General features: G+C 42.5%; 1 protein-coding gene across 1 annotated transcript in view; it reads left to right on the top strand.

The window, feature by feature from the left end:
* The window catches only part of DNAH9 (dynein axonemal heavy chain 9), a 313,579-nt gene that overhangs the window by 51,088 nt on the left and 244,581 nt on the right, over positions 1 to 17,910 (top strand). Inside the window, exons 15-17 of the mRNA XM_045797213.2 lie at positions 396 to 531; positions 3,965 to 4,161; positions 4,265 to 4,689. Of these exons, the coding sequence (XP_045653169.2) occupies positions 396 to 531; positions 3,965 to 4,161; positions 4,265 to 4,689 (758 nt within the window). The remainder of the gene's footprint in view (positions 1 to 395; positions 532 to 3,964; positions 4,162 to 4,264; positions 4,690 to 17,910) is intronic.

Below are 17,910 nucleotides of genomic sequence, written 5' to 3' on the forward strand. Positions count from 1 at the left end.
TTACACACCTTGAATCCTAAAGCCCTGTACCCGCAGCGTCCCTTCCTCTCTCTGCCCTAACTTCTGTCTTGTTGTAGCTTCTGCCATAGCACAGCCGTCTACACTTATAAATCACACCCTGTGTCCCATTTTTCCTGGGAAAGTGGCCTGACCCCCATCCTCCTCTCTCGGGGACAGAATGAGACCCCATATTCCCTTCATGGATTAACTTCGTGTTCCTTTCGCTCAGTGGTTATACCCATTAGACAGAATGGATTCGAAATATATGTAATAGCAAACTTTTCGCAAGAATGCTTCCCCCTGCCCTGGTGGTGTTTTTATTCCCATTAATGATAACTAGCCAGTTCTTCCATATTATTAAACATGGTTTAAAGCCGTTCTTCTTTATTCTGTAGGAAAATCTCGGTCTGTTTGCAGCAGACCCAACCTCTAATATCTGGAAGACTTACCTTAACTACATTGATGAGATGCTGCTGGATGGATTCTTTCTTGCCATCGAGTGCTCGCTCAAGTACCTCCTGGAAAACACTGGTATTTACTGGCTTACATGGATGCGTGCGATTGAGTGCTCTGTGCCTTTTCCCAAAATGTGGATGCTTTGTGAATCGTATGTAGTGAAATAGCCAAGGTATTGAGTTTCTACATTGTTCCCAGAAAAAAGATTTCTCGCTCTTTGAAACTCGGGTGGTAAACCAGGCTCTAAGATAGCAAAGCCCATAGCAAAAGCAAAAGCTTAAGTGCCGATTCAATCTAAATAAAGCTTCGTAAAGAGGACGAAGTTGGAGCGGCAGGTAGTGCAGTTAATAATGGCGGCTTCCTCTGGACTGGGCTCATGGCAGGGCGAGGGGGGCATTCCGTGCCTTGCAGCTTAATATACTCTATCTCTGTAGCCTTTTGAGAGCACAGGGAGGTTGTCCTAGCCAGGTTAAGTGGAAGAAACAGAAGTTTTTCTGTGTGAAAAGGAGGCAAGCTAGGGATGAGGTCACTTTCACAAGGAAAAGGAATGTTAAGAAGGTCATGGGCATTCTCTGAAGCTGTTACAAAAATAGCTTTGGATTTGTGACGAATAAACTGAGTTAAGATACACAGGGCCAACCTTGGCTAGGAAGTGGTGGGATGGAAGGAGAGGAAGAGTTCAGGAAAACATTGAATTAGACCTTCACGTTCTGGTAGATTCTGAGGAGCTTGGTAAGGGTCCCCTTGACAATTCGTCAAAATGGAAAGGCTGAGGTGAATAGTTTGAAGCCAGAGGATGAAGGTGTTTAAGAGAGAGGTTAAGACATCAAGTCTGACCCAAGGAAAGAAAGAAAATCCAGTGGTAAGATGGGTAGGCCAAGATCCGTGTCCAGATACCCGGCCCAAACAAGAGGGCATGAGAATCCTGGGCTGGGGATACAGAGGGAAGCAAGGCCCAGAGCTCGGTGTGGTGCAGATGGGCAAACCCCCCGTGGTCTTGTAGGTGGAGTGACTGAGGTCAGAGACATGCTCTTTGTTTGCAGGGTACTCCAAATCAAGGAGATCAGGCAGCGGGAAACAGGCTCTGGGATAGTCAGCATGGTGGGGAATCGCCTTCTGGAGCCTGGGGGCAAGTAGCCAGTGGGGCACGGCATGTAGCTACTGAGATAGAAGAACTGGCTCCTAGGGACCAACAGAGATCACCTTAGTGGACCAACCAAACCTGCTCTAATGTTGGAGGTTCACGGGGCCTCAGCCATGCTCTAGAAGATCCTGGAAGATGCCCCAGCACACCTGGCACAGGTGCTGCGTGGGAAATGCTTCCTAAACATAGCAACTCCATGCTTGACTGATGCCTATCCAGCTCTCCCGATCTGGGCTGTCTGGAGTGTCCCTTGTCCTCCTTCTGTGGGGGAGAGGGGGACAAGAGGATGGACAGGACATGGTGGGGGTCCTTCCAGATTGCGAAAGTGACCTGTCCATGGAACGGGTGAGAAGGAGAAATGTACTTTCTTCACCACGTTGAATGGGCAGGCGCTGGACTTGGCAAGTGCCTGAGCCAAGGAGCTCTAGATGAAATCTTGAAGGCACTGGTTCTCTAAGGGGGGAGGAGAGGGAACCTAAGAAGGGTAACCTCTGAGAAGAAGAAAGCACTGTGACCCTTTGCAGTAGCCCAGTCAGACAGCTTTATCCTCCCAGCTGCCCTTGAGCCTTTCCACCGTCCTGTGCTTGGTGAGGCCAACACCATTCCCACAGCTTGGGCTAGACTCCCTGTCACCTCTTAGAATGCAAACCCTACCTAGGTTCGATGCTATCCACTGTATCCAGAAATGCTGTCCCCCCTCTTCACTCCTAAAGTGACTGACTTGTACCGAGGTGGCGGAACCACCAAGATAATCTGGCTTGTATGGTAATGGTGATGTCATTGCATCAAACCTAGGGATTAGGTTCTTGCTGCAGCACATGGGACAGAAATCTCATGGAGTCAGAATGGTCTTGTGAGTCTCTTACAGCCTATAAACTGTATGTAACCTGATCAAATTCTTAGTATCTCATACATACAGTAATGCAGGATATATCATGAGTACATATGCAAAGCATAATATTCTAGGTGTTTTAAAAAACTATTCCATGAGAGTAGTATAATTTCTGTGCATTGCCTTAAGTCAAATACACATTTGATGGGATACTCCTGTATCCGGTAATGCATATTTATCGGCCCCACAATTTTGAAGGCAAGGCCCTGGTCTTACAGAGCTTTGAGGATCCCACCGTCATTTTAGTTGGGGTGAATGACAAAGCTATGGCAACCAGAACTCCACCAATAATGTGGCTTACGGGACAAAGAGTTCTAGTCCCCAAGTTCTAGACTAAGGGGAGTGCTTCGGGTTAGTGGGCAGGTGCTCGCCATACTGTGGTTCCGCCACGTTCCAGGGCCTTGGCTTCATTTTTGTGGTTGAGTTGGGTCATCGCCACATCCTGGCTCTCATCCATGAGCAGGGAGAAGAGCGAGTGGAGAGATGGCCACCCTGCTGCCCCCAGGGCCACAGCCCAGAAGTGGCAGCCATCACTCCTCTCCACGTTCCACCCGTGAGCCAACCCTGTTGCCAAGCTAACCGCAAGCAGGGCTGTGAAAGGCAGCCACGTGCCCGCTCTTACCTCCGCTTCTGGGGAGGAAGGGGGTAACAGATTCCGAGGGGTTTCCACCACCCACAGCAGCCAGCACATCACGGTCTCCCAAATATTTCCACAGTCAAGGAGACCTACAAATATAAGCGGTTGTTAATAAAAATTTAAGCACTAATCTTGTCCTTGCAACATCTTGCTCCCTGTTATATTTTGATTTAAATTTAGCAAGGCAAGTTAGTCTAGCAAGTAATCAGGGACCTGTTAATTATTTATACTGTTTTTAAATTTTTTATCGCTTGGACTACAGGATTAAAAGAAGTTCTGTTTTTTCGTGGAAAAAGATCGGAACAGGCAGGGTAGTAACCTTGTTTTTCCTACCAACGCAACTACTGACAAGTGCGCCACAGCGCACCTAGTGGCTACCGGTGGAATTGCATGGGTTGTGCCTGGGGAGAAATGAGCCGCTTCCTAGAAATTAGCTTTGCAAAATCAACCTGTTCTCAGCTAGAGGCCATTCGGCCCCCCTCGCTTCCCCAACCTAGGCATTTGGGAATGTGGAGGGGGACTGGCTTGGGTTGTTTAGTCACTGGGACGTGCCCTCCGAGAACAGGAGGGTAAATGTCCTGCAATGCCCAGCACAGCTCGGCACAAGAATTGGCCTATTCCAAATGTCAGTGGTTCCCCTGTTGGTAAACACTGCAACACTGTTACCCTCACCTTTTCTGGGGGGTTAGCAAATTTTACATTTCCATTTTCCTCTACCCAAACAGCATCTAGCAAGGAAAGAAATGTTCTGAGCACCTTACAAATGGGTACTGCCCTTCGCCCACGTTAACCGTTCTTCTTTGTTCGGTGCGTGTATGCTTTCCTTGTTTTTCAGAATGTAAGGCAGGCCTCACGCCGATATTTGAAGCCCAGCTGAGCTTAGCCATACCGGAATTAGTTTTCTCTCCGTCCCTGGAGTACGGCGTGAAGGGTGGTTTCTATGACGCTGTTGAGGGTCTTATCGCCAGCATTTTTGGAATGTCGTCTTTGGTGCCACGGCTTTCCCCCCAGAACGGCTCTCCCCACTACCAGGTACCGATCAGCAACCACCCTGCCTTCCAGCCCAGTCTGCAAACTTCCTGCAAAGCGTAGGCGTAACCCACCCGCTGTTGCCTCCCCCCATGCCCCCCCGCAGGTGGACGTGGAGGGCATGGCCCATTTGGCAGGCATGCGGAGCACGCTTCTGGACAGGGTGCAGAGCATGATGGGGCTCTGCTGCGACTATCGGAACGCCTTCAGCCAATATGCGTACCTCTACGTGGAGGACCGGAGGGAGGTTCTGAGCCAGTTCCTGTTGTACGGGCGCGTCCTCACCCCCGAGGAAATGGAAGCGCACGCGGAAGACGGCGTCCCAGAGAATCCTCCTCTCCTCCATCAGTTCAAAGCCCAGATCGACTCCTATGAAAAGCTCTATGAAGAAGTGTGCAGGCTGGAGCCCATCAAGGTGTTTGACGGCTGGATGAAAATTGACCTCCGACCCCTTAAAGCATCTCTGCTGACTGTAATTAAGAGGTGGAGCCTCACGTTCAAGCAGCACCTGGTCGACTACGTCACCGACAGGTAGTACCGCTGTTCTCGTTTCTTCCAGCCTCCCAGGCTGCTGGGGACACCATGTTTGGCATCTTCATATTTTTCCCCGATGGGTTCATTGGTTCAATTCATAAGTGAAAACAGCTGGTTCAGGTTCCAGGCCCTTGGACGCCAGCGGTAACTCGGTTCACCAGACGTGGCCTCTTTTTCTCTGATTTTCCCTTCGGTGCCCCGCGTGTGAGAAGCACTCAGGAAGTGGTAAATAATATTCTAGGCGATAGTAGCATATCTGGGCTCGCTTTGCAGCCCTGACTGGGAAATGTCTTTAAGCCCGGGAAGCGAAGGGGGTCTAATGGACCTCTTCGATTTTATGTCTCCCACTTGCCCCTTGTCTCCGATTATCCAACTGTGCCGTGTGCAGAGTCACTAAAGCCCCACAGCCCCGATGCCCGTTTGTGCCATCCTAGCCGTGGGACAGACTGGACCTGCAAAGGTCTGTTCCCCTGTGCCCCTCGACTCTCCAGCGCCAGGCTTTCCCAGCCAGAGCGTCGGGGGAGGGTAGTCACAGTCCCTCTGTGCAGCTCCAGCAGAGCCAACCTGACGCCTTCCTTGAGTTTGGGGGTTGTCTTGCCTAATGCTCCCACTGCCCTGCTCACAGATCTAGGATCTAACGCTGGGAGCAGAAAGGAAATGGCCCCCCATCAAGGATGCATCTATTTGCAAATGAATTCCACAAGATTTTGCCAGGGTGATGGTCCTTCTGCTCTAGAAAACTCCAGGAGAGCATTGTGGGACGTTTCAAGTGGATTTGGCAGGGTTCTTTACGAAGGGGCCAGTTTCCCACATTCACAAGAACTTGGGCTCCCTGAGAAGCTGAGAGGCAAGAAAGGGGATCACTGGGAGGAGGTGGGGCAGAAACAGAGCCGTCTCCGAATGTAGCTGCTCCGAGGTCCCTTTCCACGGGTAGGTCTGGCCACCCAAGGACACAGAGGCATGTTTCAAAATGTAGGTCTTATCATTTCTTATGTGTGGCAGGGCCAACCGAGTCTCTTTGATATTTGACATATACTGGGGCTAATCTTGGGCTAATTGTGTATATTGCAAATACAGTCTCCCACTGTGTGGCCTGACTTCCCACACTAGCCCAGTGCATTCATTTTTCCCCTTACATTGCATTCTTTTCTCTTTTTTACATAAATCCTTTTTCACCCTGAGATCCTAAGTATGCTCTCCCATGCCCTTACCTAGAAGATTTGTGGTTTTCTCTTTCGCATTCAGTAGCCCCTTGTCTGCTGTTGCATTCAAAGTCCTAATTACTCTAGTTTTGTCCTAAATCTTGATCTCTCGCAGGGCAAGTCCCCGCCTTGTTCATTGTCGTTAAGACTATCTCCAGGATTCTTGGCCCTTCCTATTTTACATAAATTTAAAAATCTGTTTGTAGGAGAAGACATGTGTTGGGATTTTGATTATATTTGCGGTGACTATAGTTCAACTTGAGGACGACGGTCATCCTTACACACCGAGTGGTCCTGCCCAAGAACATGTCATCTTTCCATTTCCTTAGGCCTTTAATGTCTTTCAATGACATTTTGTAATCGTTACCTTTAAAACAAGTCTCATGTCTTGTAAGATTCATTCCTAAGCATTTTAATTTCAGGCTCCTAGTATAAACGATATTTTAAAATCGTGTTTTCTATGGAAATGGAACTGATTTCTGTTTATTGATTTTGTATCAAGTGTCTCTGCTAAATTAACTTACTAATTGCAATAATTCAGCTGTACTCTTTTGGATTTGCTGTTACGTAGTCATCACCTACAAATTTATAATAGTTTTATTTCTTCCTTCTCGGATTTTTTTTTTTTAATGCATTTTATCACTATTTTTTTCTTGCCACACTGGCTAGGACTCGAGGTTTGATGTTGAATAAAGTGGTAATGACAGGTACCCTTATCTTGTCCGATCTTAAAGGGGAATGCTGCGACGTTTCACCACTAAGCCTAATATTTGCTGTGAGTTTTGTTTTTTTTTTTTTTTTTAAGATTTTATATATTTAGGGGCACCTGGGTGGCACAGCGGTTAAGCGTCTGCCTTCGGCTCAGGGCGTGATCCCGGCGTTGTGGGATCGAGCCCCCATCGGGCTCCTCCGCTATGAGCCTGCTTCTTCCTCTCCCACTCCCCCTGCTTGTGTTCCCTCTCTCGCTGGCTGTCTCTCTCTCTGTCGAATAAATAAATAAAATCTTTAAAAAAAAAAAAGATTTTATGTATTTATTTATTTGAGAGAGAGAGAGAGCTGGGGGAGGAGCAGAAGGAGAAGGACAAGCAGACTCCACGCTGAGCACGGAGCCCGATGTGGGGCTCGATCCCACGACTCCGAGATCATGACCTGAGCTGAAATTAAGAGTGGGATGCTTAGGGGCGCCTGGGTGGCACAGCGGTTAAGCGTCTGCCTTCGGCTCAGGGCGTGATCCCGGCGTTGTGGGATCGAGCCCCACGTCAGGCTCCTCTGCTATGAGCCTGCTTCTTCCTCTCCCACTCCCCCTGCTTGTGTTCCCTCTCTCGCTGGCTGTCTCTATCTCTGTCAAATAAATAAATAAAATCTTTAAAAAAAAAAAAAAAAAAAAAAAAAAAAGAGTGGGATGCTTAGCTGACTGAGCCACCCAGGCTCCCCTTGCTGGGAGTTTTTGTGGATTCTATTTATGGAATTAAAGAAGTTCCCTTCTTTCTTTTTTTTTTTTTTTTTAATTTATTTTTTAGTAATCTCTACACGCAATGTGGGCCTCGAACTCACAGCCCCCAAGATCGAGTCACATGCTCTTCCAACTGAGCCAACCAGGGGCCCCTAAAGAAATGCCATTCTATTCCTCATTTCTTAAGGGGATTTAACATAAACAGAGATAACATTTTATGAGGTGCTTTTTCTAACGCTGCTAAGGTAATTCTGTTTTTTTCCATCAAAATGTTGAAGTGGTGAATATACTGGTTTCTAATATTCAGCCAACTGAGTGTTACTGAGAAAAGCCCAAAAGCCCAACACAAAGTATTATTATCTTTTCCAATATATGCACTGATTGATTTTGTTTGCAGATATGTTGTTTATTGTTGATGTTTCTCAGTCTGAGATTGAGATTGGCCTTCACTTTTCCTTTCTCATACTCTCGTACTTTCGCTGATCTTGCTCTGTGGTTTTGTTAGTTTCGTAAAATGAGTTAGGAAGTAATCCTTCCTGTTTATTCTCTGGAAGAGTTAGTGTAAGATTGGAATTCTCTGATCCTTGAAGATTTGATTTAAATCTCCTATTGAACATCTGGGCTTGGTATTTTCTTTCTGATGAGATTTTTACCTATGATTTCTCTAACGGTTATAGGGATATTAAGGTTTTCTGTTCCTTATTAAGTCATAGTTGTCAAGGAATATATCCACTTCGAGTAAATCTTTAAATTATTGTCATAAAATTTATAATATTCTCTTATCTGTTTACTCTCTACAGAATCCATGATTACGTCCCTCTTCTCATTTCTATTCATTTCCATTTGTGCTTTCTGACTACTTTGATTAATCTTGCCAGAGATTTACAAAGAACCATCTTATAAATGCATCGATCCTCTTTATTCTAATTTAATTTCTATTTCAGTAATTTATTTTTTTATGTTTATTATGTCCATCTGTTTCCTTGATTTATTTTTGCTTCTTGGCTAAGATTGATACTTCTTCACTTTGAGCCATCTTTGTTAATGTAACAATTAAATTTATGAATTCCCTTCTCAGTACAATTTTACCTATATCTCACAGGTCTTAGTATGTAATATTTCCATTATAATTTAGTTCTAAGTATTTTTAATATCCATGATGATGTGTTATATATATTTACTATTTCCAAACGTAGGGTTCTTCTAGTGATATTTTTTAAGGTTTTCATTTTAATTCCAGTATAGTGAACTTACAGTGTTGTATTAGTTTTAGGTGTACAAAAGAGCAATTCGACAATTCTATACATCAGGGCTCATCACAACAAGTGTGCTCCTTAATCCCCGTCGCCTGTTGCACCCATCCCCCCACCTGCTTCCCCTCTGGTGACCATCAGCGTGTTCTCTCTAGTTAAGAGTCAGTTTCTTGGTTTGCTTCTTTGTTTTCTTTAGTTCGTTTGTTTTGTTTCTTAAATTCCGCACGAGTGAAATCATATGGTATTTGTCTTTCTCTGACTGACCTATTTTGCTTAGCGTTATATTACCTAGTTCCATCCATGTTGTTGCAAATGGCGAGATTTCAGTCTTTTTTATGGCTGAGTAATATTCCATTGTGGGTACACACCACATCTTCTTTACCCATTCATCTGTTGATGGACACTTGGGCTGCTTCCATAGTTTGCCTACTGTAAATAATGCTACCCTAAACATAGGGGTGTAAATATCCTTTCAAATTAGTATTTTGGGGTAAATGCCCAGTAGTATGATCACTGGATCACAGGGTAGTTCTATTTTTAAGGTTTTGAGGAGCCTCCATAGTGTTTTCCTCAGTGGCCGCACCAGTTTGCATTCCCACCGACAGCGTAAAGAGGGTTCCCCTTTCTCCACATCCTCGCCAACACCTGTTGTTTCTTGTGGTGTTGATTTTAGCCGTGCTGACAGGTGTGAGGTGATGTCTCATTGTAGTTTTGACTTATATTTCCCTGATGTTGAGTGATGCCTAGCATCTTTTCATGTGTCTGTAGGCCATCTGTACATCTTCTCTGGAGAAATGTCTGTTCATGTCTTCTGCCCATTTTTAATTGGATTATTTGTTTTTGGGGTGTTGAGTTGTACAAGCTCTTTGTATATTTTAGATACTAACCCTTTATCGGGTATGTCCTTTGCAAATATCTTCTCCCATTGGTTGACTTTTAGTTTTGTTGATTCTTTCCTTCACTGTGCACAAGCTTTTTATTTTGATGTAGTTGCCAATAGTTTATTTTTGCCTTTGTTTTCCTTGCCTCAGGAGACCTGTCTAGAAAGATGTTGCTATGGCCAGTGTCAGAGAAACTACTGCCTGTGCTCTCTTCTAGGATTTGTATGGTTTCAGGTCTCTCCCATTTAGGTCTTTAATCCATTTGGAGTTTATTTTTGTGTGTGCTGTAAGAAAGGGTCCAGTTTCATTCCTTTGCATGGAGCAGTCCAGTTTTCCCAACACCATTTGTTGAAGAGGCTTTTTTCCATTGCATATTCTTGCCTCTTCTGTCAAAGATTAATTGACCATATGATCTTGGGTTTGTTTCTAGGCTTTCTATTCCTGTTTCATTGATCTATGTGTCAGTACCATGTTGTTTTAATTACTACAGCTTTGTAGTAAATCTTAAAATCTGGGGTGGTGATACCCACAGCTTTGTTTTTCTTTTTTAAGATTGTTTTGGCTATTCAGATTCTTTTGTGGTTCCATCCAAATTTTAGGATTATTTGTTCCAGTTCTGTGAAAAATGCTGTTGGTATTTTGATAGGGATTGCATTAAGTCTATTGATTGCTTTCAGTAGTATGGCCATTTTAACAATGTTTGTTATACCAATTCATGACCATGTAATATCTTTCCATTTGTCTGTGTCATCTTTAATTTATTTTGTTAGTGTTTTATAGTTTACACAGTACAGGTCACTCACCTCCTTGGTTAAGTTTATTCCTAGGTATTTTATTATTTTTGATGCAATTGTAAATGGGATTGCTCTCTTAATTTCTCTTTCTGTTGCTGTTATTGTTTAGAAATGCAGTGGATTTCTGTACTTTGATTTTGTATCCTGCAACCTTATTGAATTCATTTATCAGTTCTAGCATTTTTTTGGTGGTGAGTTTACAGTTTTGTGTAACTAGTATCATGTCAGATACAAATAGTGAAGGTTTTACTTTTTCCTTACCAATTTAGATGCCTTTTATTTATTTTTCTCATCTGATTGCTGTGGCTAGGACTTCCAGTACTATGGTGAATAAAAGTGGTGAGATTGTCTTCCTTGTCTTCCTGACCTTAGGGGGAAGGCTCTCAGTGTTTCCCCCATTCGATATGAGGTTTACTGTGGGTTTTTCATATATGGCCTTTATTGAGTTTAGGGATAGTCCCTCTAAACCTACTTCGTTGAGTGTTTTTATCACGAATTGATATTGTACGTTGTCAGATGCTTTTTCTTCATCTATTGCAATGACCATATGGTTCTTATTCCTCTTATTTTTTTTTTTAAGATTTATTTATTTATTTGAGAGACAGAGTGAGGGAGAGAGATAGCACAGGGGCAGTGGGGAGAGGGAGAGAGAATCTCAGGCAGACTCCCTGCTGAGCACAGAGCTCTCTGCAGGGCTCTATCTCACAACCCTGAGATCACGACCTGAGCTGCAATCAAGAGTTGGACACTTAACCAACTGCACTATCCAGGCGCCCCTTAACTTTCTCTTACTAATGTGAGGTATCACATTGATGGATTTGCAGTTATCACCCTTGGGTGCCAGAAATAAATCCCACTTGATCGTGGTGAATGATCTTTTTAATGTATTGTTGGATTTGGTTTCAAAGCACTTTGTTGAGGATTTTTGCATCTATGTTCATCAGAAATATTGGTCTTTAGTTCTCTGTGGGGTTTTTGTGTGTGTGTGTGTGTGTGTGTGTGTGGTGTCTTTATCTGGTTTTGGTATCAGAATAATGCAGGTCTCATAGAATGAATTTGGAAGTTTTCCTTCTACTTTTTGGAGTAGTTTGAGAAGAAAAGGTATTTATGCTTCTTTAAATGTTTGGTGGAATTCACCTGTGAAGCCATCTGGTCCTGGACTTCTGTTTGGTGGGAGTTTTTTTGATTGCTGATTCAATTTCATTGCTGGTGGTTGGTCTGTTCAAATTTTCTATTCCTGTTTCAGTTTTGGTGGGTTATTTGTTTCTAGGAATTTATCCATTTCTTCTAGGTTGTGCAGTTTGTTGGCTGTAGTTTTTCATAACATTCTCTTGTTCATATTTCTGTTTTGTTGGCTGTTACTTCTCCTTTTTCATTTCTGATTTGCTTATTTGAGTTCTCTTTCTCTCTCTCTTTGATGAGTGACTTAAAGTTTATCAATTTTGTTGATCTTTTCAAAAAATCAGGTCCTGGTTTTATTGATCTGTTCTATGCATTTTTTTGTTTGTTTCCATTTATTTCTTCTCTAATCTTTACTATTTCCTTCCTTCCATTGATTTTGGGTTTTGTTCTTTTTCTAGCTCCTTTAGGTGTAAGGATGTTTGACGTTTTCCATGCTTCTTAGAGTGGGCCTGTATTGCTATAAACTTCCCTCTTTGAACAGCTTTTGCTGTATCCCAAGGATTGTGGACCATTGTGTTTTCATTTTCTTTTATCTCCATGGATTTCGGATTTTCTCTTTGATTTCTTGGTTGACCCATTCACTGTTTAATAGCATGTTATTTACCCTCCATGTATTTATGCCCTTTCCAGCTTTTTTCTTGTAGTTGAATTCTAATTTCATAGGGCTGTGGTCAGAAAGGATGCATGGAATGACTTTGATCTTGATTTTGTTTAGACTTGTTTTGTTCCCTAATATGTGATCTATTCTGGGGAATGTTCCATGTGCACTTGAAAAGAATGTGTATTCTGTTTTAGGATAAAATGTTCTTACTGTATCTGTTAAATCCACCTGATCCAATGTGTCTTTCAAAGCCACCGTTTCCTTGTTGATGTTGTTTGGATAATCTGTCTGTTGATATAAGTGGGATGTTAAAGGTCCCTACTATTGTAATACTATCAATTATTTCCTTTATGTTTGTTATTAACTGCTTTAAATATTTGAGTGCTCCCATATTGGGTGCATACGTATTTATAATTGTTATATTTTCTTTTTTTTTTTTTTAAAGATTTTATTTATTTATTTGACAGAGACAGAGATAGCCAGCGAGAGAGGGAACACAAGCAGGGGGAGCGGGAGAGGAAGAAGCAGGCTCATAGCGGAGGAGCCTGATGTGGGGCTCGATCCCATAATGCCAGGATCACGCCCTGAGCCGAAGGCAGACGCTTAACCGCTGTGCCACCCAGGCGCCCCTATAATTGTTATATTTTCTTGTTGGATTGTCCCCTGAATGATTATCTAATGTCCTTCTTTGTCTTTTGTTACAATCTTTGTTTTAAAGTGTGTTTTGTCCAATATAAGTATTGCTATCCCAGCTTTCTTTTCACATCCATTTGCATGATAAGTGCTTCTCCATCCCTTCACTTTCCTTTTTTTCTCTTTTTTTAAATTAACATATAATGTATTATTTGTTTCAGGGGTACAGGTCTGTGACTCATCTGTCTTATATAATACCCAGTGCTCATTATAACACATACCCTCCCCAATGCCCATCACCCAGCTACCCCATCCCCCCACTCCCTCCCTTCCAGCAACCCTCAGTTTATTTCCTAAGATTAAGAGTCTCTTATGGTTTGTCTTCCTCTCTAGTTTCATCTTGTTCCACTTTTTCCTCTCTTCCCCTATGATCTTCTGCCTTGTTTCTTAAATTCCACATATCAGTGAGATCATATGATAGTTGTCTTTCTCTGAGTGACTTATTTTGCTTAGCATAATACCCTCTAGTTCTATCTGTGTCATTGCAAATGGCAAGATTTCATATTTTTGATGGCTGCGTAATATTCCAGTGTGTGTGTGTGTGTGTGTGTGTGTGTGTGTACATGTGTACACACCACATCTTCTTCATCCATTCATCTGTCGATGGACATCTGGGCTCTTTCCATAGTTTGGCTATTGTGGACGTTGCTGCCACAAACATTGGGGTGCAGGTGCCCTCTTCGGATCACTACATTTGTATCTTTCGGGTAAATACCCAGTAGTGCAATTGCTGGGTCGTAGGGTAGCTCTAGTTTCAACTTTTTGAGGAACCTCCATACTGTTTTCCAGAGTGGCTGCACCAGCTTGCATTCCCACCGAAAGTGTAGGAGGGTTCCCCTTTCTCCACATCCTCGCCAAATCTGTCATTTCCTGACATGTTAATTTTAGCCATTTTGATTGGTGTGAGGTGGTCTCTCATTGTGGTTTTGATTTGTATTTCCCTGATGCCGAGTGATGTCGAGCACTTTTTCATGTGTCTGTTGGCCATTTGGAAGTCTTCTTTGGAGAAGTGCCTGTTCATGTCTTCTGCCCATTTCTTGATTGGGTTTTTTTGGTTTTTGGATGTTTGATAAGTTCTTTATAGATTTTAGATACTAGCCCTTTGTCAGATAAGACATTTGCAAATATCCTTTCCCATTCTGTAGGTTGTCTTTCCGTTTTGTTGACTGTTTCCTTTGCTGTGCAGAAGCTTTTTACCTTGATGAAGTCCCAGTAGTTCATTTTTGCCTTTGTTTCCCTTGCCTTTGCAGACATGTCTGCCTTGCAGACCTTGCTGCAGCTAAGGTCAAAGAGGTTGATCAGCCCTTCACTTTCCATGTGCATGTATCTTTAGGTCTGAAATGAGTCGGTTGGAGGCAGCATATAGATGGGTCTAGTATTTTTATCCTTTCTGTCACCCTATGCCTTTTGATTAGAGCATTTAATCCATTGACATTGAAAGTAATTATTGATAGGTATGTACTCATTGCCATTTTGTTACTTTCGTTTTATGGTTGTTTTGTAGTTTTTGTTTCTTTTCTTGCTCTCTTCTCTCATGATAAGTGGGCTTTCTTTAATGATATACTTGGATTCCTTTCTCTTCATTTTTTGCATATCTATTACTGGTTTTTGATTTGTACCATTAGGTTTATATGTAACGTCTTCTGCATATGGCAGTCTATATTAAGTTGATGGTCACTTAATTCTGAACCCAATCTTTACTCCTCTCCCTCCCACATTTTAGGTATATGGTGTCATACTTCATGTCCTTTTATTTTGTGAGTCCTTTGGCTGATTTTTACGATACACTTACTTTTACTGTGTTTGTGCTTCCTCCTTTCCTTAGTCTTTCTTATGGTCTTTCCTTTCTACTCAGCGTCCCCTTTACCATTTCTTGTAGGGCTGGTTTAGTGGTCATGAATTCCTTCAATACTTGTTTGTTTGAGAAACTCTTTATCTCTTGTTCTATTCTGAATGGCAGCCTTGCTGGATAGAGTATTCTTGTCAGCAGATTTTTTCCTTTCAGCACTTTGGGGATATCATTCTACTCCTTTCTGGCCTGCAAAGTTTCTGCTGAGAAATCCACTCATAGCCTTATAAGGTTTCCCTTGTATGTAACTGCTTTCTTTTCTCTTGCTGCTTTTAAAATTCTCTCTTTATCACTACTTTTTGACATCTTAGTTGCTGTGTGTCTTGGTGTGAAATTCCGTGGGTTGATTTTGTTGGTGGATCTCTGTGCTTCCTGGATCTGGATTTCTGTTTCCTTCCCCAGATTGGAGTGGTGCTGGTCACTGTGTGGGCTGCTTGCACAGTGCCAGGCCTGTGGCATCACCTTGTATGGGCTCTGGCCAAGAGCATATTAGAGAGGGTAGGAGCCAAAGCAAAGCATGGTGGGGGCAGTGCACTGGGGCAACTGTACTAGCAAGTTTTGCACCCTGGCATTCCTCTGTGGGAGGGGCTCTGCAGTGCCCGGATTGAGGCCAGCTGTCGGAGGGATGGATTGTGGGAAGCACAGCATGGGTGTGGGGCAACAGTGCTAGCAAGTTAGGTCGTGAGTCCTGCAGGTCCCTATCTGTTTATGCTGGGGGGCAGGGATGGGAAATGGCACCTGCCAGTTCCTTTGTTCCTGGAGGAGTTCCCCAGCAATTTCTGTCCCTCTAGAACATGCTCTGAGATTAGTAAAAAACTCTCCCTCCTATATGCCCCAGGCACCTTGCAAAGGGCTGCTTCTCTGCTGTATCTCCATGCACTTTATGTTGTGCTGTCTCTTTAAGGGCAGGGGCTCAGTTTCCTCTTGGCCCCCCTGCTCTCCCAGAGCCAAGCCCACTGACTTTTTAAAATTCCAGGTCTTGAGTCCTACTGGTTGTCAGAACTTAGAACATTCAGCCCCTCTGGTTTTCAAAGCCAAATGTTATGGGGATTCGTTTTCCCTCTGTGGGCTCCCAGGTGTGGGGCGTCTGTTTCTCTCCCTTCTCTGTGCCCTCGGTTGCCTCCCTCCCGTGGCTGGTGGGACAAGATCATTTAGCTCTGACCTTGTCTCCACCCTTCCTGCCCTCTGCGATGTGGCCTCTTCTCTATGTTTAGTTGTGGGGCTTACTCTGCCAGTCTTCAGGTGGTTTCTGAGGTAACCGTTATCTAGTTGTATCCATGGGATGAGGTGAGCCTAGGGTCCTCCTACTCTGCCATTTTCCTGGAAATAGTTATAGTTTGTGATGAATTTTTAACAATTGCACTGCAGTCAGAGAAAGTGATATCTATCTATCTATCATCTATCTATCTATCTATCTATCTATCTATCTATCTATCTTTCTATCTATGTATCTATCTATTTGAAACAGGCTTCTGAAAATTATTGAAGTTTGCTTTAAACTTTATGGTCAATTTTTATAAATGTTCTATGCACATTTGAAGGGAATGTGTATTCTATAACAGCTGAGGGGGAATGTTATGTGCAAGACTGTTTGTTCAGACTCGTTCATTGTTTTATTCAAATCCACTGTATCCTCACTGCCTTTTTTTTTTTTCTTTTTGTCTGCTTAGTTCATTAATTACTGAAATAGTTGAATTAAAAATCTTCCACTTTGGGACACCTCAGTGGCTCAGTTGGTTAAGTTTCCAACTGTTGATCTCAGCTCAGGTCTTGATCTCAGGGTCGTGAGTTCAAGCCCTGTGTTGTGCTCCACGCTGGGCGTGGAGCCTACTTAAAATAAAAAACTTAAATAAAACCTTCTACTTTGATGGGAGATTGTCAATTTCACCTTTTATTCTGTCCCTTTTTGCTTCATATATTTTAAGGTTATGTTAAATGAGCATACAGGGTTTGACTTTTTATATCTTCCTGGCAAATTAGAGCTTTCAGCCACACATAAAAATCTCCTTTATTACTAGCTAGATTTCTTATATTAAAGTCTGCTTTGTCTTATATTAATATAACGAAACCAATTTCCTTTGTATGATATTAGCTTGGTGTCTCTCATTTTATCCTTTGGCTTTTAATCTTTCTGTGCCTTTATATTAGGAGAGATTTTTTTAAATAATCAGCATAGAACTGAATGTTTTATTCACCTTAATATGTATCTTTTAACTGGGGGATTTTGTTCATTAATATCTATTCTATCATTTTATTATAGACTTTCTATTCTTTTTTTTCTTCCTTTTCTTGCCTCCTTGTGGGTTGAATTTGGGGGTTTTTGTTCCATTTTCTTCCCTTCTGCTAATTTGGATGTTATATGATCCATATCTACTGTTCTAATGGTTAGCATAGCTATTTTAATAAGCATCCTTAAAAGGAATAAATTTGTCAGTTTTGTTACTCTCCTCACAATTAATACAAAGACTTTAGAATAGTTTGATCTCAACTGTTCATTCGTCAAATGATATTCTCATTTGCAGTGATTTCAGGTGTTCTCTATTATTTATCTATAAATACCACAAATTCCACTTCATTTTATACACTCAATGTTTATTTAAATTTATTTAAATTCAATTAAATTTACTCACATTTTTGCTCCTTTCCTCTTTCTACGTTACAGACCAATTCCCTGAGTTATGTCCATTAGAAGTTTCATTATTTTAAGAGTCTACTGGTGAAACTCTCTTTCTTTCTTTGTCTGAAGAGGTGTGTATTTTCCCCTTCGTATTTGGGGAAAAAATGGTTTTATAGAAGGGAGAATTCTAGGATAACAGCTATTTTCTGTGAGTTTATTGAAAGCATTATTCCTCCATGTCTTTGCTGCCATTTTGGCTTCTGAGCAGTCAGCCATCACTCTGGGTTTGGGGGGGATTTTTGTTTTTTGTTTGGATTTGGTCAAAATCTGTCTTTGCTCTGAAGCTAATCAGCTAATTTTAAGACCTGTATTTCCTTTTTGGTGAAGGTGTCAGTATGAAGTATCTTGAGGGTGTCTTTTTTTTTTTTTTAAGATTTTATTTATTTATTTGATGGGGGGAGAGAGCGAGAGCGAAAGTGCACAACCAGAGCAGAGGGGCAGAGGGAGAGGGAGAAGCAGGCTCCCTGCTCAGCAGGGAGCCCAATATGTGGGACTCGATCCCAGGACCCTAGGTCATGACCTGAGCCAAAGGCAGATGCTTCATTGACTGAGCCACTCAGGCACCCCCTTTGAGAGTTTCTTTATATTAATTCCACCTGAAATTTGTTTTCTTGAACTCACATTGTCTTTCAG

Source organism: Ursus americanus, chromosome 14 (genome assembly GCF_024610735.1).
Source record: "Ursus americanus isolate L20-20 chromosome 14, mUrsAme1.1.p, whole genome shotgun sequence".
NCBI lineage: Eukaryota > Metazoa > Chordata > Mammalia > Carnivora > Ursidae > Ursus > Ursus americanus.